The following is a 23,059-nucleotide window of genomic DNA, read 5'->3' on the forward strand; positions in this document are numbered from 1 at the left end:
AGAAGAGTTCAGTTCAGGATTTAAGAGCACCCTAGGTTTCTCAGATGTAAACTAGATGTCTTGAGGCCATTGCCTGCCTGGAAAGACTTAGAGAAAGTAAAAGTAAAAAGTAAAATTGATGGGGAGGGTGTGGTTCCAGCTTCCCAAAAGAAGAAGCAGAAACTCCAACTGTTGTTCTCTTTCAGGGCTGCTGAAATCTGCCTCTGAGGCAGTGTTTCTCAACCTTAGCAAATTTAAGGTGTGTGGACTTCAACTCCCAGAATTCTGCATGCGTGCTGGCTGGGGAATTCTGGGAGTTGAAGTCCACACATGTTCAAGTGTCCAGGGTTGAGAAACATTGCTCTAAGGCAAGGGGTCTGTACCTTAGTAGGAGAGAACCTGCTCTATTTGTAGGTGGGACTGGAAAAAATTCTGTAGGACACCAAGAAAGGTCGCAACTCATCTGTCTGTCCTATAGTGCTGGATAGATGAAACAGTACACTCAGGATAAGGCCCTGTTCCCTAAGTTTTTATTTATCCTGATGGCCAAAGGTAAAAAGGCTTTGCTTGTCCTTTAGACCAGTTTTCCCAGCCTGGACATCTTCTATATTTGTGGATTTCAGCTGTTTAGCCAGCATGAGGAATGGTGAGAGTTCTGGGAGTTGAAGGATGCTCTCCAGTTGTGTGGACTACAACTCCCAGAATTCCCTAGCCAGCATGGCATTTGGTGAGAATTCTGGGAGTTGAAACCCATAGAAGTTGGGAAACTCTGATTTAGAAGGTATGTTGCCCATAAAACTCAGGCACCCAAGTTGGTGTGGAGCTGGAAAGAACCTAGTCCCTGGATTTGAGAGAGAAACACCCAATACTTTTGCAAAGTGGCTTTTCTGCCCCCTCACCTCCCAATACGAACCACAAGGCAAAGCAAAAGGCCTTTTATTAAGGGGGTGGTCAAGTCTTTATATAGGGCACAGAAACAAATGATACATACATTCGATATATGTGATGTGTCAGAAAACAACAAATGAAATAAAAGACATGGATGTGCAAGAAAGGCTTTGTTTTGTCAGACGTGAGAAAAGGCAGATGCCCCTAAAATACCTTGCATCTCCTTTCCCACCTGGGTTCGTGTCTTTAACACTTGCAACTTTAATCAAGGACTTCAGAATACAGCCCTATTGTTTGGTTGCTCCTGAAAGGGCTAGTTTTCGCACATCAAAGGAAATGGCGTGGGCTCAAAGAAAAAACATGGTTTCCTGATCTTCAAAAGGAGGTTAAGCTGCCATGCTAAAATGCTGCTATTACCTTTATTAAAATGCTAATGATAAAGCCTAGAGGTACCTAACGGTTGGCCCTTCAGATGTTGGTGAACTGCATCTCCCAACGTCCTTCACTATTAACCATACTGGCTGGGTCTTCTGGGAATTGTAGTTCAGCAACATCTGGAGGGCCACAGTTGATGCCCCAAAGTGAGGAGCTAGAACAGGGGGAAACGTCTGCAGAACAGAGCAAAATGTCGGCATGATTTTTTCAGATGGAAACAAAAGCCGAAAAGGAGAGTGTTTGGAGAAGCAAAATGCAGTTGGATATTGAAGTATGAATGAGCCCATTGGGCAAATTATGGTGAATGGTTCACAAACCCAAACCAAAGAATAGCTTAATGCAGTGAATTAAGCCTACAAACCTACCCTTTTAAGAAGGGCAACGTATTTTCTTTCCTGGAGAATGAAAAGGTGGGGAGTTTTGCGCCAGCCATGAAAAGTACCATCTGTCTTTGTGCATTAACATTCACGGGTTGGACTGGGAAACTGCGCTGTGCATTTTTGCTGTCCTTTTGTTTGAAAAGCAAATTTGATTTTTAAATCAACAAGGAACCGTGCCTAATTTGGAGAGCGTGGCAAAGTTAAAAATCGCCCCGGCCTTGGTTCCTACAAATGCGGTACATGGAAAAGAAATGCTGAAGGCAATCAAGCTTGCAAAATTTAATCACAGAGTATGTTCTTCTGAAATGGAAGAATATTGCTATTGTTTTAGCATTTTTATTAAGTACAGATCCCATAAACGCACAATGAGCAAACAGCTGAAGTGCGCCGTGGGGCCCTTAAGCATAATGCTTTAATGAAGTAGTAACATAATTGTTTGAAGCTTATGCCTCAGCACAGACAACCGAAGTGTAATAGCAATTTATGGTATTGAATATCCTGATTGCTGTAATGATCAAACAGCCCACCTTATTAGTGGGGTGATTCGGTGCATTTCTGCTCAGAAATGAATCCATTGACTTCTGAAGGACATTTTTCTAAGACTGTAGAGAACAGGGGCAAACCGTCCAATCTTTGATGGTCCAAAAGGAGGAGAAGCCAAAAATGTGACCTTGGGTTGACAAGGGTGGCTCGGTCAATGTTTTACTTTTTTATTTTATGTTTAAGTCGTGGAGCAGGGTCCTTAATCCTGGCAGAAGTTTAAAGCATTTAATACCTGATTGTAAAGGAATTTCGACCTGGGGGAAGGTAGGAGTGAGCTGTTAGGAGGGACCTGGACAAGTGGTGACATAGTCCAAAGATAAAAGGAAGCGTGAGAAAGTAACAACCCCACCACGATTTTGTTTAGTTTAAGATGGGAAGGAGAGAAACTTAAGCAGGCTTTCAAGATGATAATAAATCATCATCATCTTCATAAATTATTAATTATTATGATTATTTATTAAATGTATATGCCACCCACCTCCCAGTGACTTTGATGCTGTTACCCTGCCCTACAACAATAGCATTTCTGGAATCTCTGCAATGTCGGTTTCTTGACCTGACCTATCTTGAAGATCCGACATCAGTCTTGAAAACTTCACTATTCTCATACCTTCTCCAAAGTCAGTTCTAAGTCCCTTTACGCTTATAAAACCATGGGGTCTGGCCTGGCTCGCTCTTTCATTGTGTCTTACCACATTCAGTGGGACTCTTGAGTCAGGGCACAGATTGTGCACTTCTGAATTTTGATAGCCAATCTGCTGATTTGGATCTGTTGCGTGGCTATAATCACCACCCTACTTGCCCCTTGATTTTCTGGTAGATCCATAGTCATCCATCCTGGTTAGACAGCGTTGGGCAAGTGGGGTCCCTCTAGGGTTGGTCCCAAAGTTGACAATAGCCTAAGCCAGTGTCTTTCAAACTATGCAACTTTAAGACGTGTGGACTTCAACTCCCAGAATTCCCCAGCCAGCAAGGCTGGCTGGGGAATTCTGGGAGTTGAAGTCCACACATCAAAGTTGCCAAGTTTGAGAAACACTGGCCTAAGCCAAAAAGGGCTTATTGGTGATCACCCGCACTTTAAATTGGGTGAACAACCCTGCTGGCAATCAGCATAGCTCCAACAAAGTATGTTTTATTCTACTAAACCTGTTCACATCAATTCATAAGCAGGTAGCTGGGTTCCGTGCCAACGGCTGCTTTTGAGTCATCTCCGAGGGCAGCCCCATGGATAGCAAATTGCAGTATAGGAAGTCCTCGTTTAGCGACTGCCTCATTTAGCGACTGTTTGCAGTTATGGCAATGATAAAAAAGTAACTTTATGACCAGTCCTCCCATTTATAACCTTAGCAGGTCTGTAAAATTAAGGAAAGCTGAAAGGAGATTGTAAGCACAGTTGTGGTTTCACTTAGCGACCGCTTTGCTGAACAACCAAGTCGCCAGTCCCAATTGCAGGCACTAAATGAGGACAACCTGTAGTCTCAATATAAGATGACAAGGGTATGATTTCAGTGCTTCCTGGTGTAGGAAGACTAGTTATATTCACATAAATGGTTTTTACAAAGGCAATTTCTATGACAGTTTTCCCATCCTGGCCCTTTCTAAAAATCCAGTTTATCTGGAGAATATCAGGTTGGAAAAACTTAGGAAACAAAACTGCTAGAGCAAGATCGTATTGCAGGAGGAACAATGGCTTCTCCTTCGTCTGCTGTGCCAGGTGGAAGAAAATAAACCCAACTTTCGGTTTGATCCTGGAAAGTAATTTGAGCTCCTAAAATCTTTAATTTTCCCACAGCGAATCGCTGCCCTGTATATTTGCAAACATGCATTGCCAGAATGACCCTTGTTCTTGTGCTCATTTTCCAGTGCAAAGGAAGAGAAAGATTGCAGTAGTCCAACCGGAAAAGCAGTAAGTAGGCACTTAAAATGTCAATTACAATACAGTTTTATCACATAAATAAAAGTGTTGCTCTGGGATAGAAAGTGCTTGACCAAATTGTAAGTGGTATGCTGGTAGCACCTTAAAAATTTATTTATTTATTTATTTTATTTATTTATTAAATTTCTCCCCCCATAAAATATATATAAAATATATATAAAATATATATTTTATATATAATATTTTATATTTTATATAAGCACATAAAATATATGTGCTTATCCATCTATCCATCCAGTGTTTCTCAGCAACCTGAGAAACCTTCAATTGCATGTTTATGGCTGCCATCTTGACTTTTATGACCCCCTCCCTATGTCCCCCCGTTCAAGTAGAGGTAGTCCTCATTTAGCAACTACAATTGGCACCAGCCATTCGATTGCTAAGCAAAGCAGTCACTAAGCGAAACTACAACTGGGCTAATGATCTTCCTTCAGCTTGCCTTGGTTTTACAGACCTGCAAAGGTCATAAATGTGAGGACTGGCCATAAAGTGAACTTTTCATCACCTTCGTAACTGCAAACAGTTGCTAAATGATGCAGTTGCTAAATGAGGACTCCCTGTAGTTTGAATGGCATTTTTTGTCCTCTATTAGGTTACCAGCTGGAGTGCCTGTTGAGAAAATTCAGGACCCTCATGGCATTCCCCAGATGGACACAACAGGTGAGTTTTTTGGAAAAGGTGACGCTTTTTCCAATTCAAATCTGAAACAAAATTGCCTTAAAGTACAAAAAAGACAAATCAGCGAACCCCAATTGATCAACAGAAGGAAAGCCTAAAAGAGGACTCATGAAATAGTATAACTTCAGAAATAATAATAGCAATAAAAGAAAAGGGAAAGGGCCTGGAAAATTATGTAATAGAACAATTCCAAAAACTTTGATTATATAGCTTTGAAAGTCTTCCTTGTTATGGTTTCCTTCACCCCCACATCAAGAAGTGTCGGATATTGCCAAAGAAAACCTATCAACAATGGACTGTTGCAAATCAGCGTATCCTTTTAGCCTGCCTCCATGCCTGAAAAAGCCACAGTTCTTGATGTGGCCCCAGAAGGCAGAAGATAAGTTGCACTAAGTGTATTGAAAGTCTCCCAACTCTAACGGTCTGAACAATTTTCCCAAATTGATCTCAAAGGAAGTTTTTTTTTTCTTATGTTCCTTGCAAAGAAAACAAGGCATTATTGAGGAAAGTAGTAGAAATGAAATAGCTCTTCCCAACCACAGTAATTCTGCAGGAAGAAGTGCTCTTTGAAGAGTATAAGCCAGCAGTGTAAGGTGACTGCAAAAATGACTAATGCGATTGTAGACTGTATTAACAGAAGCATTATATCCCCTGCTGCCAATCAATGCTAGGGAAGTGTGTTGAATGGCTGCCAGGATTTGGGCAGTGAGTTCTTTAATAAGCAACTGTCTTATCCTACTACTCTATAGTCCCAACTCTTTTTCCTGGAAGACCTAATAGCATTCTCCAAGAAACACAGCTGCTTGGGGAACATTGTTTAATCTAAAACTAACCTGGGTTATTTTGGATTAAAACTGCCTGTCTCCAATCCCACAGCTGGGTTTGCAGGTTTACATAACCCTTGAATGCCACCCAGGTCACATCCTGTGCTGTGTGAACACAGACATTAAGTGGAATGCCTTCCCACCCTCACTTTTAATATTCAGAAAACTTTTTAAAACATTGCTTTTTCAGTGGGAGCTGAGGCAGGAGGAGGCAGAGATAACCGGGGGAATAATGAGTTTTTGTCTTTTACGATGATATTAGGATTGCTTGATATATGTGATTGTTTTTTAGGATTAATGAACTACAGTGTTTCTATACGTTGCTCATTGTGAGGTGCCTAATTTATTTATTTATTATGATTGTTTTTATGCAGCTTCACTCAATTGGATGTGAGCTGTGTGGCACCAAATTGATGGAAGTGGCATTCATGCACTGTTTTTCAAACTTGGCCCCTTTAAGATGTGTGGACTTCAACTCCCAGAATTCCCCACCCAGAATTCCCTGGGAGTTGAAGTCCACACATCTTAAAGGGGCCAAGTTTGAAAAACACTGCATTAAAGCATTCATAATAAATAAGTATTCTTGAACTGGCACCCCCAAGGCAACATTGTCCAACTCAGTGCTGGATTACAATTCCCATCATGCACATGCGTGCCCGCCCACCCCGCTGCCATGTTGATTGGAAGCGTGAGGAGTAGAACTCCCACAGATGTTGTTGATGTGCCAAGATGGTAGGAAGGAGGAGGGTAAGAGACGAGGTGGCTCAGACGGGATGCTGGAAGAAGATGGGGCTGTCTGCTTCTTCTCTGCAGGAACCATCAACGGGAGATACAACTGCCCTGCGCTCTTCATCAACCATCGCTGTTTCTCGGGCCCTCATCTTAACAAAGGCAGATTGGCAGAACTGCCGCAGTCTGTTGGGCCAGGCAAGTGTGTCCTGGTCCTTAAAGAGGTAAGGACTGTGAGATGTGTCCGGTGCCCTGCTAGGAACGGGAGGATCGTAGCAAAGGCTGTCCAGCCCAACCTTCTGCTGAGGATGGAATCCAAATGAAATCATCTCTAACAGATGGCTATCTAGTCTCCTCTTGAACATCTGCACTGAAGGGGAGCTCACCATCATTTGGGGTCCTAGATCCCATTATTGAATGAAGTCATAATGTTTTCCAAGCATTCAGCTATAACTGAAAACCATAATTCCACACCCTGCTCTCTAGAACCATCATAAGCCAATCGGGACCTTCTTGGGTCTAACATTTCAGTATTTGAAGTCTGCTGCCCTATTCCTCCTCAGCTGCCTTCTCTCAAGACTAAGTGCACCCAACCTCTTCTCTATCGGTCCAATATACGTTAGTATCTATTTGTTGAAGCATTCTGTGTGTGCACATGAATGTTCCTAAGAGTGGGAATGTGACTTGAGTGAGGATTTGTGAAACTGGTTTGATAACTAACAGAAAGGGAATTTATTTACGGGATGTTATAGGGACAGACAAAGCCTAGCATAGTGTTTTTCAAACTTGGTGACTTAAAGATGTGTGGACTTTAACTCCCAGAATTCCCCAGCCACACCCACACTGGCAGGGCAAGCTGTTGTGTATACTGTAAACAGGGAGCAAACCCCACACTCACTCACACAGATGATGTTACCTAGTTGGGTCATGAAAGGTCTGCAAGCCAGCAACCCAGCTCAGAGAGCACCAAGGACTCCACAGGTCACCCCTGAGCTATGGAGATTCTCTTCTATTGGGATCAACCTTGAAAGCCTGACAGTGTTTCCCCTACCAGAGAGAGTCAAGGCAGGGCAATCTTGAGTTTCTTTCTCACACTTTCCTGCTTTCCTGGGCTAAGCTCAGTCATTGCGTATTTTCCCCAAATCCCATTTTCTCCTTGTGGGCCAGCCTGCCTGCCTGCCTGCCTTCCTCCCTCCCTCCTTTCCTCCCTCCCCCTCCCCCTTCCCCTTCCCCTCCTTCTCCTCTTTCTTTCCTTCCCTCCCTCCCTTCACATTTCTACCCTGCCACAATCAAAATGACTCTCAGCGACTCACATAGTACATGAGGTTCAGCTCCATTGGATTTATCCCCTAGTGTTGTTCTCCCGATTATTTTCATTGCCCTTCTTTGAACCTGCTCCCGTTTATCGTTCTTAAAGTGTGATGTTGAGATCAGCGCACTGTTCTTGAGATGAAGTCTGACCCAAACAAAATACACTAGAATAAATACACCCTGTGCTTTGGAAAGTATACTTATATCAATTTATATAGATGTAGCTTAAAATTGCATGTCTTTTTTTTTTTGCACCCACATCATGCTGCTGGCATGCGATTTGCAATCCGCTACTCATCCTACTGAGTCAGGTAAATCAGGAAGCAAATAATTTTTTGTAATGATCATAATGAGAGGAGGTGGTAAGAGTGATCAAGTTCTTTTGGTAGAATTTCTTACCTTACCAATTATGAGTTCAAGACACGTTATGTATTCAACTATAAAAAAAAAAAAACTTTTGCAGAAATAATGTTCATGTGTGCGCTTAACATGTCCAGTTTTGTTTGAAAGGTATCTTTATGCATTCTTATTGCAATCGAAAGCACATGACATGGTCACAAGCAGTGACCCCATTTGCTGCCTCAAAGCTTCTTGCAATCACACCACCCTAAAATGGGTAGCGGAAGTGGCTGATTTTCAGTGGCGCTCTCTGCACTTCATTTTCCAGCTTTGAGGAACAGAACACGCGCTCCAGGGCTTGGAGACAGAGTACTGATTCCCACCCTTTAAAAGTAAAACAAATCCCCAATCAAATGAAAAATTGGATTTTTTTTCAGCCCGCCCCTTACCATAATGGTACTACATTATAAGAAATCCTTCTAGAGCAATGTTTCTCAACCTGGGTAGCTTTCAGATGTGTGGACTCCAACTCCCAGAATTCCCCAGCCAGCCATGCTGGCTGGGGAATTCTGGGAGTTGGAGTCCACACATCTGGAAGCAGCCAAGGTTGAGAAACACTGCTCTAGAGCCTGACAGAATGCTGGCTGGGGAATTCTGGGAGTTGGAATCCACACATCTGGAAGCAGCCAAGGTTGAGAAACACTGCTCTAGAGCCTGACAGAATGCTGGCTGGGGAATTCTGGGAGTTAGAGTCCACACATCTGGAAGCAGCCAAGGTTGAGAAACACTGCTCTAGAGCCTGACAGAATGCTGGCTGGGGAATTCTGGGAGTTGGAATCCACACATCTGGAAGCAGCCAAGGTTGAGAAACACTGCTCTAGAGCCTGACAGAATCCCTACCCAGAAGTTGCTCCTCCCCTGCAAGGAGAAGTCTATCTGATCCTTTTACCAGGAGAGGCTGGTGATGGAAGGGCATGTGTGCTCTGCCCCTGAAGTAAGCCACGGCATCACACACTGGCCTGTTCAAGCACAATGTCTTTGCTCTGCTCAGGTCCTTCGCATGGTGGTCAACTCTGCCTACAAACCCGGAAGCATTTTGCGAGAGTTGCAGCTTGTCGATGACCCCCGATGGAACTTTCAGGAAGAGAATCTCAAAGCAAAGTAAGGGCCGGTTTTAAAAGGAAGAAAAACTGTTTAAGAATACATCCGCAATGGTGGGCAAGGAAGGGAAGGCTTTTAGCAGGTAAACGTTGCTTCTCCGACTGAGAAAGATTCGAGAGACTGTTCGGTCCTCAACCCACTGCAAGCAGGCCCGTTATCAGCGAAGAGGCTTGTCTCCTCGCCAAATTACAGAAAGTTTCAGAAGTCTCCCCCAATGTACTTGGGGACATATCGGTCCTGTGTGGAAATAGTTCACTTGCTGGAACTCTTGTAACTCCATCCCAAAGCGCCGTGTTGGTTTTAGGGAGCTGTCAAATAGTTGAAGAGCAGGGCCCACCCAACACACTTCACCCCAAAAGAAATGCGATTTTTGCATTTGCGTAATGGGCAGTGCCCCCAGGAAGATGAAACCGCATGCGAAGGCTGTTGCAGTACTCTGAACTGACAACAATCAACCTTGATTTTAGCAGTCTCACACTGAGTCCAGGCATACCGTATAAACGTAGCGCCTGATTTCCGTTTTAATTTGCTTTGCCCTTCGTGTCACTCTGCAAGCAAATAGATGGTTAAAATGCCGGTGCATCGTAGCTCTATCTTACCCTGGGAGAGATTTATTCTGCTTGCTTATCCTTTTCTTCTTGGAGCTGAACTTGACTCGTGACCCCATCCATGTAGCTTTCCTGGCAGCAATAAGGAAGTGTTGAATGTTCAAAGAATTCCAGGTCTAGCTTAAAGACCTTAGATTTGCTGGTAGCCTCTCATTCAAAGCTTGATCCTGTCTGGCTTTGCAAGATCAGTTAAGGCTCTTGGACATGGATCTTGGACATTTGTCTGCTTTGCTGGGAGCTTCTGATCTCCCCAAACAAGGGGAGATTTCCTTGAGCAAGAAACCCTTGCTGGCTGGGGAATTCTGGGAGTTGAAGTCCACCCATCTTAAAGTTGCTGAGGTTGAGAAAGACTGGTCTTAATTGTCCCATCTCCTTAAATTTTCCTCTTGGAAATCTCCGTCAGCCTCCTTTCCCCTATTTTTATCCTAGGCTTACATACAGCTAGGAATTCCAGTGTTGGGTGAGGCAAGTAAAGGATTATTAAGCAATCCTAAAGCAACATCTAGGGTCATCAGTTTCTTATAGAATGTATAGATTTAGCATCTCTTCGGTCTTTAATGATCCCTAATCTGTAAACTAACTCAACATAACGCAGTGGTTCATGGACACATGATGAAGTGTTTTGCTTAGTATTCCTGACCGTGGAAGACTCTGTGCCATTCTTTGTCATTTCTTCTAATCAGGTGGTTCCCCTGTTTTCTCTGGCAACCTTGTGGTCTAGGAACTTGCTTTCTTGAAATGGGAATGCTCATCGACTCCCTTCCTCTCTCGGTGACTTTCCACAGTGTTTTCCAAAAAGGGCCAGATGGGCAGAGAAGGAGAAAACAGGTCCAATTATATCTTCTGTGCTCAGGACAAGGGTTTCCGTGCATTCTTCCCAAGGTTCTTCTGTATGGCAGCCTTCTGGAGATTTTTGATCCTTGCTTCTACAACTTCAGTTGTACTACCTTTAATTAGAAAAGCAAAATGGATTTTACTCAGGGAATTTCTACTGTTCCAGCTGATGCGAAGTCCAGAGAACTATCATGTCTTAGACCCTTCCAGCTAATAGCTTTGAATGGGTTTTTTATTACCTAAATATGGCTGGTAAAATGAAAATGTTATTGGAACAATTACGCAATTAAGGAATACTGGAAAGGATGTTATTGCAAGTCAGATACCCGTTTGACGGCCATACGCTCAGGCTGGCACGTTGAAAACCTCTGACGGGCTCGCGCCTATGCCTGCAAAAGATGCCTTATTTAAAAAAGCAAGCTCTCCCACTTGATTTTTGGAGGTTGCCAAGGGTTCCTTAATGAACTCAGGAAACAAATTTTCCAGAAAATGAAGGTCTCTTACATTCTGAAGGTCCCCAGTCCAATCTTTGGCATCTGCGGTGAAAAATACCAGGTAGCTAATGATGGAAAAGATGTTTCTCTATCTGGTGAGGAAATATCTGAGCCAGGAGTGTCTGCAGGGTGTGGTCAAAAAAGTCAAGATGGTGCCCATGATGGGCGAAGCTTCAGCGACACCATCATGGCCACCATCTTGACTTTTTCACCCTACCCTGCAGACACTCCTGGATAAAGACAGGTGTCCTTGTGGACATTCTCCCATGATGTTTTCAGTGTATTTTCAGTTTATTTCTGGAAAGAAAACAACCCCTACACTCAATACAACAGAACACAGTACAGAATAATCTCCCCCATCCCCCAACACCACAACAAGGCACAACAAGTGGAGGAATACACATTTCTTCAATCTGCCCTCCAACGCAGAAGTGGAGCCAGAGGAAAGAAGTGAGCAACAGCAGGGGGAAAATTCTATCTATCTATCTATCTATCTATCTATCTATCTATCTATCTATCTATCTATCTATCTATCTATCTATCTATCTATCTATCATCTCTTCCCACTCTAGCCTACAGCTGTGGCTCTCTTGGTGGTCTTCCATCCAAGCATTGGGTAATCAGATGCAAGTTGGCTTACTTTTTCCAGATCAGCCAAGGTTGGCTCAGTGCTGCCACCTAGCGAGGAAATTTCACTTAAAATAAGTTAAAGACAAGGTATTGTTGAAGGCTTTCACGGCCAGAATACGACGGCCAAGTTAAAGACAGTTATTCTTCAGCGTGCATTTAATAATTCTTACATTCCATTATATGTACGCGATAATTGATCGTTTGAAAATGTAAATGGGGGTGTTCAAACTGTTTTGAAGTTGAAACCCCTTATTCTGAGCTTGAAGAGGGTTTCGGGGGGAGCGCGACAGCTTTTTCTCATTCCGAAAGGGGCCGGACTGGATCTTTGCTTGAAACAGAGCGTTTCAAACAAAACATTTCCAAAAATATCAGAAGAGCCCACTTCAAATGGAAAACAGCTGCCCTCAAAAGGGCAATCCGAAACGAAATGCTTCAGTCAAAGCATTCTGCACGCCGCTGCTGTCTAACAATTGTATTAAAAATCACAATTTGGCAGACATGTATGGAAGACTTCAGGGGCTGCAGTGAAGAATTCAGGAAGCCCGGGGTGGGAAGCAAACTGGGGGCTTATCCTGAAGGTAATACACATCCCATGTGAATTGCGCAATGGGAAACATCTCACAGATGCTTCTGCAACACTCAACTTTATCTGCTAGCTCAGAGTTGTGCAAAAATTCAACTGGGGTTCCCCCGTTCCTTTCTCTGTGATTGGAAACAAATCACTCACGGTCTCTCAATATCAAACAGTTGAACAGAAGCAGTTCTTCTAAACCAGTGTTTCTCAAGCTTGGCAACTTTAAGATGTATGGACTTCAACTCCTAGAATTCCCCAGCCAGCAAGGCTGGCTGGGGAATTCTGGGAGTTGAAGTCCATACATCTTAAAGTTGCCAAGCTTGAGAAACACTGGTCTAGATGGTTAGGATTCCCAGTCTGTAGTCAGAGTGAGATACAGATTTGAATTTGGATATGAAGAATATCTCAGTTTGGGATCATCCAGTGGAATTGAATTCACCTGCAGGCTGACCACTTTCTGTATGGCTTTACATGGTGGCCAAGCAAATGATAACCCTAACCCTAACCGAAATAAGAGTCACTCTGCAGTGAGATGGGTGGGGACAAATGTAAAATATAAATAAATCAATCAATCCTTGCCCCCCCCCCCCAATCTTGATTTACGGTGTAACGTTTGCCATGTTGCAACCCACCATCACAGATACCGAGGGAAAACTTACAGGGCAACGGTCAAGATAGTCCGTACATCTGACCAAGTCCCCGATTTCTGCCGGAGGGTGTGCGCGAAGTTGGAATGTTGCCCCAATTTATTCAGCCCTGTTCCGGTCACTGAACACTGCCCTGAAAACTGTTCCAGTCACACCAAAACGAAATACGGTAAGTGTGCGTGGCAACAGCGGGGCGAAGCTTTGTTTGGTTTTCATTTGGGTTGGTTTTGTTTTTTCGTGCACCACCCAGAGTATTACGATTGGGGTGGTCTGTAAACCTGCAGATCAATAAATCTTGGTGTTAGCGTTTGCTGATGGAAGCCTATGGTTGACTCTGAAGAGCAGGTCTGGTGAAGGCATCAGAAAGTCTTGGGTTCCGGCTGAGGAAAGAATCATAACCGAATGATAAATGAGAGCATCAACCAGATAAAGTCTGAGAGTGTAAGAGAAGAACCCAGGCAACATCCTTTACTCAAAACTCTGCCCCAGATAAACGTGTAACATAAAGTACATAATGCAAGCTGATAGCCTTAGAGAGACAGTATGTCTACTCTTTTCTGAAGCAATTCATAACAGATCAATAGAGCTAATGAAAAATCCCTACACATATAATGTAGAGTTGACCCTAGATAAAAAACAAAACAAAACATGATAGATCCTTCATATAATGAAATATGGTCCTCGGTTGTAAATATTTCATAGGACATCTCCTACAGGTGTATATGATTTGTGTATATGCGTGTCCATCTTGACTTCTGGTGACTTCTGGTCCCTGAAGTTTTCTGAGCGAGACTTTCAGAAGTTGTCTGGCCTTGCCTTCTTCTTACAAGGGTTGTGTGAGAGGGACTGGCCCAAGGACACCCGGCTGGCTTCGTGCCTAAGGCAGGACTAGAATTCATGGTCTCCCGGTTTCTAGCCTGGGGTCTTAACCACTCAACCAGAGGCCCCCAAACTTTCTCGGTTCGCAGCACTTTTAATGTCTCGGTAATTTTTTTCACAGTGCTCCTAGGCTTTGTAGTTCACATGGTATCCGACCGATCTCAAGTATGGTTGCGTTATCCCACGGCAACCCTGTGAGTTCACTACAGCACCCCAGGGTGCCATGGCACTATACTAAACTGGCTTTCATTTATGAACTATGAATTACCCAGCTTACATTTTGTTTTGTGTAATTACTTCACCAAATAATATCTGCCAACACAGTCGTATTTCTCATAGCATCTCGCTGTGCAAGTCTTTGCATTTCAAATGATTTCAGACTTGCAAGATTCTGTTACTGCAACCTTAGAATAAAAGTAGTGTTAGTACTCACAGTTTGGGCCTCTTGTCTGGACTATCTCAAAGGGCTGACATCAGTCTTGCAATTCTGAAAGCCCTTCTCCCCTACTTTACTTTTACTTTCCAGAAAACTAGGGAGGGTCCCTTCTGAGACACTTCCCTTCTGTGAGCTGAGATACCTTTTGCATGATGGTCGTCTAGGCTGCGGCTCTTCCTCCTGTCTCCCAAGGTCATCCCACAGACCATTCTAATAGTAAATTTGACTGCAAGGTTTTGTCCACAGATGAAGTGATCAGTATTAAAGAGCTGTTTAGCACTGATCAGCCTTTTGGGGACGGATACAAGAATGTGGTTGTTTCATTCCATGCAGCCAACCTGTTCTGCGTTAGCTCCCCAGAATTAGATGCTTTGATTTTTAACCACGCTTTTCCTCCCCAGCATACTATTATGGAAAAAGGAGGAAAGTCATTAAACCTCCCCCCAGTGAAAAAAGCACTTACAACCTGGAGAGCAGACACAACACGCCATCTGATTGCAGGAAGATGCGGAAACCCGTTTTAACACCAAAGAAAAGGTGTCCGTCGGCAACAGATCTGAATCAAGCAGGATCGGCAGAGGTGAGGCCTGGCTTCTCTTGTGAAAATTATCTGCATGTGCAACAGAATAAGTTGGAAAGATTAATGTAGTAGGAATTGGCCACAAGGTTCTCTGGAGCAGTGTTTTTCAAACTTGGCAACTTTGAGATGGGTGGACTTCAACTCCCAGAATTCCCCAGCCAGCATGGCTGGCTGGGGAATACTGGGAGTTGAAGTCCACACATCTTAAAGTAGTTGAGGTTGAGAAACACTGCCCTAGAGGAAGGGAATCAGCTGGAACCATTTCAGTTGGGATGGGCTTGGGCAAAGGACAGAAATGGTGTGGGTCATGCTAATGGAATACCTTGATTGGGATCTACATGGAGGAGTGCATTTCTCATAGTCCTTCAGAAATTCTCAGTAGCCTTCAATATCATTAACACACTATCCTTTTGGACTGGGTATACAGATTAGGGATGCAGGCACTGTTCTACAGCAGTTCTGATCACTCCTGAGGGTGCTTCTTGTCGGTGATGAGAGAGGAGTTGAATTCTGAGACTTGAAGTCCATACGTCTTGAAGTTGGCAAGTTGGAGAAGCATCATTGGAAGCGAAGGCTCTGTTTTTCTCCCTTGGCTCCTGATTTAAGGAATAACCTCTCTTCAGAGTCTAGCTGTGTTCTGTCTGATTTAATTTTGCTGGTCATTGACCAAATAAAGATGATTGATTGATTTACTGGAAATTAGTTCAAGACAGTGCTCTACCAGGGAACATTTGGTGATGCTGTCTGGGTTTTTCTCAGCTAGTTGAGGAATCCATCAGTTTCCCATTTATTCTTCTTCTCGACAGCTATTTATTATTAATTAACACATTGTATGGAAGCTTGAATTGTGATAATATGCTGATTTCTCTAAATGTTGCTTCCTGCTGGAAATCCTTTTGTTGATCTGGGAGTCTACCAGTACAGTCCATCGATTAAATACATTTCATGGCAGGAGAGTGACGAGGAAGAACCGGACACCGCGTACGAGGAGTCGTGGAGTGAGGAGGCCAGCCCAGAATTGCAAGATGACCTGACGGATGTCTCATCAGGGGAGATTCCTCTGGCCATCCCAATGACTACTATGAAGTTACGCAGCAGCAGAAGTTCAGTCTGTGTTGCTCAGCCCGAGAGGGAAAGGCGAGCCCAGAAGGCACTCTCTCTCCTGAGGGCCAAAAGTGAGAGAAGCAAGCAAGTAAGTCACTGTGGTGGCCATACCTTGCTCCTGATGGCCTCAAAAATTTGGATGAGTCCAAGGGGATCATTTGTGCTTCTTTCCTCAAACAAGGCCAAGTGAACAGGATGAGAACAAAAGGAAATTTGGTTAGATTTTATTTGAACGTCATTAAAATTACATGACTTGGAGGTCTCTAGGGCTCACTGCAGGAATCCAAATTAAAGTATCTGAGACAGATGCTGAACACACCCAGTGAAAGGAAGCGCTCTGCCTCTCTCGGTCCTTTCTTCCGCTGTCAAACTGTTCTTACCATGAGAAGTTTTTCCTAAATTCCAGCTGGGTTCTGCCTTCCTGTAATGTAAAGTCTGTCAGTATTTTTGTCAATGACCAGCTTAAACAGAAACAGGTAAGTTAAGGCCATTATTCCATGACCTATGTTCTAGGCTGATAGAGAGCAGGTCATGGTCTTCAGATACTTAGTGGTGCGTTCACACTACATACTGAAACCTGATAAAACCAGGTTTCATCATAGTCACAGTGAATCCAGCCAATGAGTAGTACCCATTGCTCCTCAGCTGACTTTTTTCAGCTGTACCCAATTCCCTCAACCTCTCATAAAACGTCATTTCTGGTTCCTGGTTATCCTTAATGCCTGTTTTCACCTCTGCCCCATTGCCTGAAATCTTGTTCAGCTGGACCCAGCAGCCAAGGTAGGCTCTGACCAGTGGAAACTAAATACAGTTCATTCAATTCTTCCCCATTTATTTATTCATTGTCCTATAACAGCAAATAATTGCAAATTGACAATGCTTCTTGGAGAGACACTGAAGCTGGGGTACCTATCAGCCGTGGGGCTAGTCCCAAGAGAACTGAACGTGTGTGTGGACGCAGAAACATCAGCATTCTCAAATCATGGCCTGTCCCATCACTGGGGCCAGCCACCAAAACAGAGTGAAGGCCCCAAGCTGGTGAGGTTCCTGGGAGTGCTCTCAACCTAATTTGAAGCAGTGTGGTGTGACAATCATTAGTTTGTTCTCTTGTAAGCCTTGCTCATTTTGCTTTCTCAGGATCCTTTTGGGGGAGCCCAACTTGGTTTGGCTTGAAGGCCATGTTCATCTTTATGTGGCCCATCCAAGGCCAGATTCCAGAAGGGAGCAGGCTGGGGCCTATTTAGGGAAGGGCCTTCACAAATGTTAGGGGATAAAACGGTACTTAAAGATCTGTAAGAGATAACACACTTAAATTGTCCCATAATCTGACCAAAATTTTTTAAAAATGGGCCACACCAGGATGGGTTGAAGCTGACCCAGCAGTGTTGTTAGTACAGGACATTCTATAGGGAGTGTGTGTGGGGGGAGGGGGGTATTGAACTTAAAAAAAAAAAAAAAAAAAGCAAAATCAGGTACAAAACTTATAAAAGAAAGAGAAGAACAGAGTACGATAAATGCAAACAGGGGAAGAGTCTAAAATATCCTACTATTTCCAATATGAGATTAAGATATATTATAAAATATATCAGAGGACATTCTAGAGCAGTGTTTCTCAACCTTGGCAACTTGAAGATGGGTGGACTTCAACTCCCAGAATTCCCCAGCCAGCATGGCTGGCTGGGGAATTCTGGGAGTTGAAGTCGCTGGCTGGGGAATTCTGGGAGTTGAAGTCCACCCATCTTCAAGTTGCCAAGGTTGAGAAACACTGCTCTAGATTAGGAGAGGAGCTAGACTTGATCACTCAAAATGAGTCCTCCTAATTTTGTGATTCCAATTGTGTTTTGTAGCAGATCAAGCAGGCTGTGGAAGAGAAACTCATCCTAGACAGCAACCCGTTGGAATGGACAGTGACCGATGTGGTGCAATTCATCCGGCTGACCGACTGCGCTCCCCTGGCCAAAATATTTCAGGAACAGGTTCTTTCTTTTCTCTCCCTGTAGCACCTCCTGATTCAGGATCCGAACTGCATTCCAGGCCCTTCTGAGCTTGTCGTTAATATTATAGCTGAAACCCAACCTTAGCCAAGCCATCTGCTTGCAAGCGTTCAATCTCCCGAATCAGCCCTTCAGACATACTAGATCTTGTCTCTTGTGTCAGATCACATTCGCGTGATGAGGTCCCTTCTCCACCTCTAAGGAGAAGATGGGTGGTTTTAACTCGGAGCTCCTGCTACTTTTATAGGGGGCCACGAAAGGCTTCGTGTTTGATTCTGAACATCAGTGTGGGCATCGTTTTCCAAGATTGCATCATTGCTATGGAAAACACTTCCAAGCAGCCAGATGATCTTGCACAGCAGCTCACCAACAGGTGTGCCTTCACACTGCTGTGCATTCCAAGGCAACTTTTCACAATCAAATCCAAAGCATTGCACAGCTGAACTATTTAGGCAGGGTGTTTTTTTAGTAGTCTGCTGACAAAGTTCATAATTATAATACAGAATCCAGTATATTCCCTTTGCGTAAATATGCGTGGACGTTGGATGAACCCAGCCTTGTCTCTGGAGATATGACCAGTCCATCTAGTTCAACTTTCTGGGTTCCACCACGACCAACCAGATATACCCAGAAAGCTCACAAGCCACGACTCCAAAAACTGTTACTTTCAGAAGTATTACTTTCACTCTGGCATTCTGATATTTAAGATATATTTAAATAGAAAACAGCAATCAAGATTAGGAGCCACTGGTAGCTTGGCCCCTTAGGGAATTGTCCAGTCTCTTTAAAACCATCTCATAGGTGGCCACTGACATTTCTGATGGTAGCCAGATCCATAGATGACAGTAAATACTATCAAGTAAAGAGGGCTTTTACTGGTGCTGAATCTTCTTACATTTCATTTGAATGGGTGACCCTGAGTTCTCATATCATGAGAAAGAAGAACTTTGGTGTCCACATTTTCTGTCTCATGCATTATTTTATCAATCTCTTCCATACCTCCCCTTACTTGTCTGGACTACAGAGTGAGAAACCCTCAGAATCCTTCCTCATAAAAGCCCCCTAATTCCTTTGCATGGCTCTTTTTTGAAAACCAAGTGAGATTTTGGTCCATGTGAGTTTTCATCCAATCCCTCAACTTTCCATCAATTTCCTTTTGTTTTGGCCAAATCCTGGGTTCAATGAACAGAAACCCGGGGGCGTTACACCCCTGGATAAATCTCTATAAAAGCCCCCAAATCCAGTTGTTTAAAAACTTCAGCAGAGGATGCCCCAGGCCCTAAAAATAAAATTCTTTTGGCTCCTCCTTTTTGCAGGATATTGACGGTCAAGCTCTTCTCCTGCTGACGCTTCCAACTGTCCAGGAATGCATGGAACTGAAACTTGGGCCAGCCATCAAACTATGCCACCAGATTGAACGGGTGAAGCTGGCTTTTTACGCGCAGTACGCCAACTGACGTCACATTTTCTTCTCCACTTTCTTCGTTTTTAAGGCCCTGCCCGCATTTCCTATTTCTGAACTCTTGGTATTTGGAAACACGGAGCATATGCCAATGCCTAGATGTGTCCACAAAATAAACCAAAGTAAGATCTTGAGCTGAAGTCAGAAATCTTCGAAGGTGCTGAGCACCACAGCAGGATCGAGAAGTGATGCAGGCACACAACCAGCTCTTGATAAAATAAAAGTTTAAAATTTCCACCCAAATCTTGCAAGATCAACTCTTGCCTGTCGTCATCCGTGATCCCACCCAGAAAAGCCAACGCTGGCATTTTCATTCCACGTGTCCTGAAATATTGCCTTCTTCACCCAAGTGTTCATCAGACGTCACTGGAATCCTGCCAGATTTGGCCATTGTGAAGTTTCTGCCTTTAAAAAATTGGGGAAGGGGGGAATGCCGTGCGGGCGTATTGAAGAGGCCCCACCGTTCACAGCTGCCTTGTGAATCGTGAGCTTCTCTCTGTGTGTGAGTTACAACGTTATAACAGTTACAAAGAGACAGCAGTGCAAGAAAAGTACAACAGTTATGATGAGAGAACCTGGCTAGATTTTGTAGGGAGATTTCTGCAATGAGGCTCAAGTTGACATGTAGGGGAAGGATGAAGCCAAGATTGGAGAGAAGATGGCTTGAAATGAGCTGATGTTTGTTTCGTGCGCATTGTAGGTCCCCCCCCCCCCACATTTAGAGGTGTAGAAATAACATTTAGGAATGGCCATAATGGGAGGGAGGTGAAGTGGGACTCACTCCTCTAGATGATCCATCAAGGAAGGCAAAAAGGTGGTCACTGCCCTGATTTTCCTTTGCCACTCCCCTCTTACGTCTCCAGAGCTCCAGAGCTCCCTTGATTCACATTGTGTGCCGCTGATTATTTACACATCTGTTGCCTCCAACCGCTGGACTCTGATCTCTCCTGGAGCTCTTTAGCGCTTCAGATCCAGTCTTCCGAAATGGCTTCAGAGCGTGTGGGCGTGGAAAAGGAGCAACTGTGCACAACACCTTTGCTGCTGACAGGTGCTGCCTTCCCGCTCTTGCACACTCAAGCCCTGTTTGGAGACCGAATCCAAAGCACGCTCAGATTTAATCTCTCCAGATCCAAGTGGTCTCCTGACCCCCTTTGTCTCCATGAAAAAGGTGACGGTCCAATTGAGTCTTTTTGGAACTCTGCAACTCAAACGGATCTGCTGTCGTTCCTGCAGACGCCCAGGGTTTCTCTGTCTGCATTTGTGTCATTCCTGCAGAGTGACCTCACAACCGTTTTACTATTTTTTAATTCCACGGCACAGCTGTTTAGCAGAGAAAGGGAAGCACGTGCTCAATCCTGCCATTGGTAGCTCATTGACAAAATTCCAGCCTTTTTAAAAAGGTCTTCAGCGGTCACTTTCAGCCTCCTCCTCTGCTAGACTGGGTTGATGTAAACTATCCAGATGAGCTGAGTTTGCGTGGGCAACCTTCAGTCCAGCTTGGGATATAGTATGTGGAGTATCACTTTTGGATCAGGCCAATCTGTCTGCTGGAGTTTTATAATACTTTTTTAAAAAATTAATTTCGGGGGGGAATAAAGAACCCAGGAACGGTTCGTGTTTCTAGCTTTTTGATAGGGATGTTAACTTTATACAGAGAGGGAAGCAAATTGCAAGTAAGGAAGGTTTGTCTGATTTGGGCATCCTTCAGGGGTGTGGACTTCAATTCCCAGAATTCTCGGCAGCGGCTGCATCAGTTGGGGGCTTCTGGGGTTGAAAACTTTACACGGAATGGGTGGAGTGATGAGGAAGCCTGTGAGCATCTCATGCAAAGATGAATAATTTTTTCCTTCTGGAGCTGGACTTTTACTTTGTGGATCTTCAAGGGCCACGGGCAGCAAGGTTGCTGACATGGCGAAGAAGTGGTTGGGCTTAAATTTCCTGGCCTTTTTTAATTTGTAAGCACGGGGGCTGGTTTAGGGTGGTTTAAAAGTAAAAGAAAAAGGAAAGCAGGTCATTTATTTTACCGCGTAACCAGACAAAATGTGCAGTTAAAAACTGATTTTTCTTCCCACTGTAATTCGGCTTGGCCATTCTGGTGGAGGGGCTTAAACCTGGAGCTGGGGGTTGAATTTCTTGACTCTTCTGTACAGGATTCTGGGTCTGTGTAAATAGAAAGAGAGAAAGACAAATCTATCCCATATGATTTCATGTAAATAAGGGGGAAGGTCTATATTCAGAGTTCTATTTTAATTTTTATTCAAACAGAATTTTTACTTGAAGAGGCATAAGCTGAGTTGTTAATAAAGTTGTTCAAAAGGATCTGTTACCCCTTGTTCTCTTTCTTCTTCACCCCTCTTCCCTCCCTCTTCCCTCCATTGCAAAAGATTTTTTTTTTTGTCCATCAACTAGAGGCTGCAGAGATGGGTTGACTGTGAAATTCTCCGGCAGAAAATCCCCACCAAAATTAGTGTTGTTTGCTATTACGGAGACAGGGGTGTTCTGTTCTTTTCTTTAAAATCATGACTGGTAGATTCCCTTTTATCTGTATTTTTATTCACACTGGGAATCGAAAACCGGGGTTGTTCTCAGGGTGGATTAAAAAGAAAATCCACATGGTGGCCATGTCTGTGCAAAGCCCTGTCTCTTTTAAACACGTGGTGCTGTTGCTGTGGCCTTTTTGACTTTTTTGACCCCCTGTGGGTGTTCTATATACACAGAGACACTTACACACACACACAGATACACATGCACACACGCCAGGAGGCAAATATCTTCTGTATTGCTGCCAAGTAAACAACTCAAATCCAATTAGCGAAACTTATTTAAGTAAAATAAGTGCAGAATAAGTTGCATTTCCTCTCAAGGAAATTGGCACATAATGAAATCATCACATGAGACAAACCAAGGCTGGACCACAAAGCATTCGATTCCTTGTGTCCAGAAAGACGGCATTTCTTCTTTTCCAGCGTTTCTGCCGGGAACTGAAATGTCAAGCCCGCTACCTGCGTTTTGGAAAAAAGACAAACTTGCTGTTGAAATTGGTTTCTAAACAACTTCTGTCTGAATTTAAAACTGACTTAGCTACAGTATTGATATACTGCCGACACTGCAAAACCTTCTATAAAATATTCCTAGTATCCATGCGCGCGTGCACGTGTGTGTGTATTGTATATGTGTGTGCGCGTGAGTATCTGCTTAATGTATTTTGGAGTGTTAAAGTTATGCCATATAAATTTGTTTTTGGAGCACCCAAATATTATATATATTTTTAAAAACCTCATCTGCAATAGATTCCTCTTTTATCCTTTATCTGGCTCCTATTTATATTTATATGTGCATTTATATTTTATGCTTACAGTACCCCTGAAGCTAATCTGAAATCTGTTAAGACAGGGAATAAAGCGAGTGGATTTTGTCACACCGTTCTGCAAAATGCCCTCCCGGGGGTGACTTCTCTGTTGATGCTTCTGCAGTCCCCACTTTACTGGGGAGCAGAACTGGAGGCAAGAGGACGCAACGTTGCTGATTCTGTTGTCTTAAGTCAGAGGTTCTCAACTGGGGGGCCCATGACCCCTTGGGGGCCCTGGGGTATTTCAAGGGGGCCACAGGTGAAA

At 43.7% G+C, this 23,059-nt stretch overlaps 1 protein-coding gene across 1 annotated transcript in view; it reads left to right on the forward strand.

Moving 5' to 3' along the window:
• Positions 1-21,758, forward strand: part of SFMBT2 (Scm like with four mbt domains 2) — a 61,219-nt gene extending 39,461 nt beyond the window's left edge. Inside the window, exons 13-21 of the mRNA XM_007432623.4 lie at positions 4,089-4,131; positions 4,754-4,821; positions 6,477-6,616; positions 9,094-9,203; positions 12,984-13,159; positions 14,707-14,885; positions 15,838-16,077; positions 17,837-17,965; positions 19,300-21,758. Of these exons, the coding sequence (XP_007432685.2) occupies positions 4,089-4,131; positions 4,754-4,821; positions 6,477-6,616; positions 9,094-9,203; positions 12,984-13,159; positions 14,707-14,885; positions 15,838-16,077; positions 17,837-17,965; positions 19,300-19,440 (1,226 nt within the window). The 3' untranslated portion in view covers positions 19,441-21,758. The remainder of the gene's footprint in view (positions 1-4,088; positions 4,132-4,753; positions 4,822-6,476; positions 6,617-9,093; positions 9,204-12,983; positions 13,160-14,706; positions 14,886-15,837; positions 16,078-17,836; positions 17,966-19,299) is intronic.
• The last annotated feature ends 1,301 nt before the right edge of the window (positions 21,759-23,059 follow it).

This window comes from Python bivittatus, unplaced genomic scaffold (genome assembly GCF_059951505.1).
Source record: "Python bivittatus isolate LINGU-HERP-01145 unplaced genomic scaffold, Pbiv_v1 ctg000330_np1212, whole genome shotgun sequence".
Classification (NCBI taxonomy): domain Eukaryota; kingdom Metazoa; phylum Chordata; class Lepidosauria; order Squamata; family Pythonidae; genus Python; species Python bivittatus.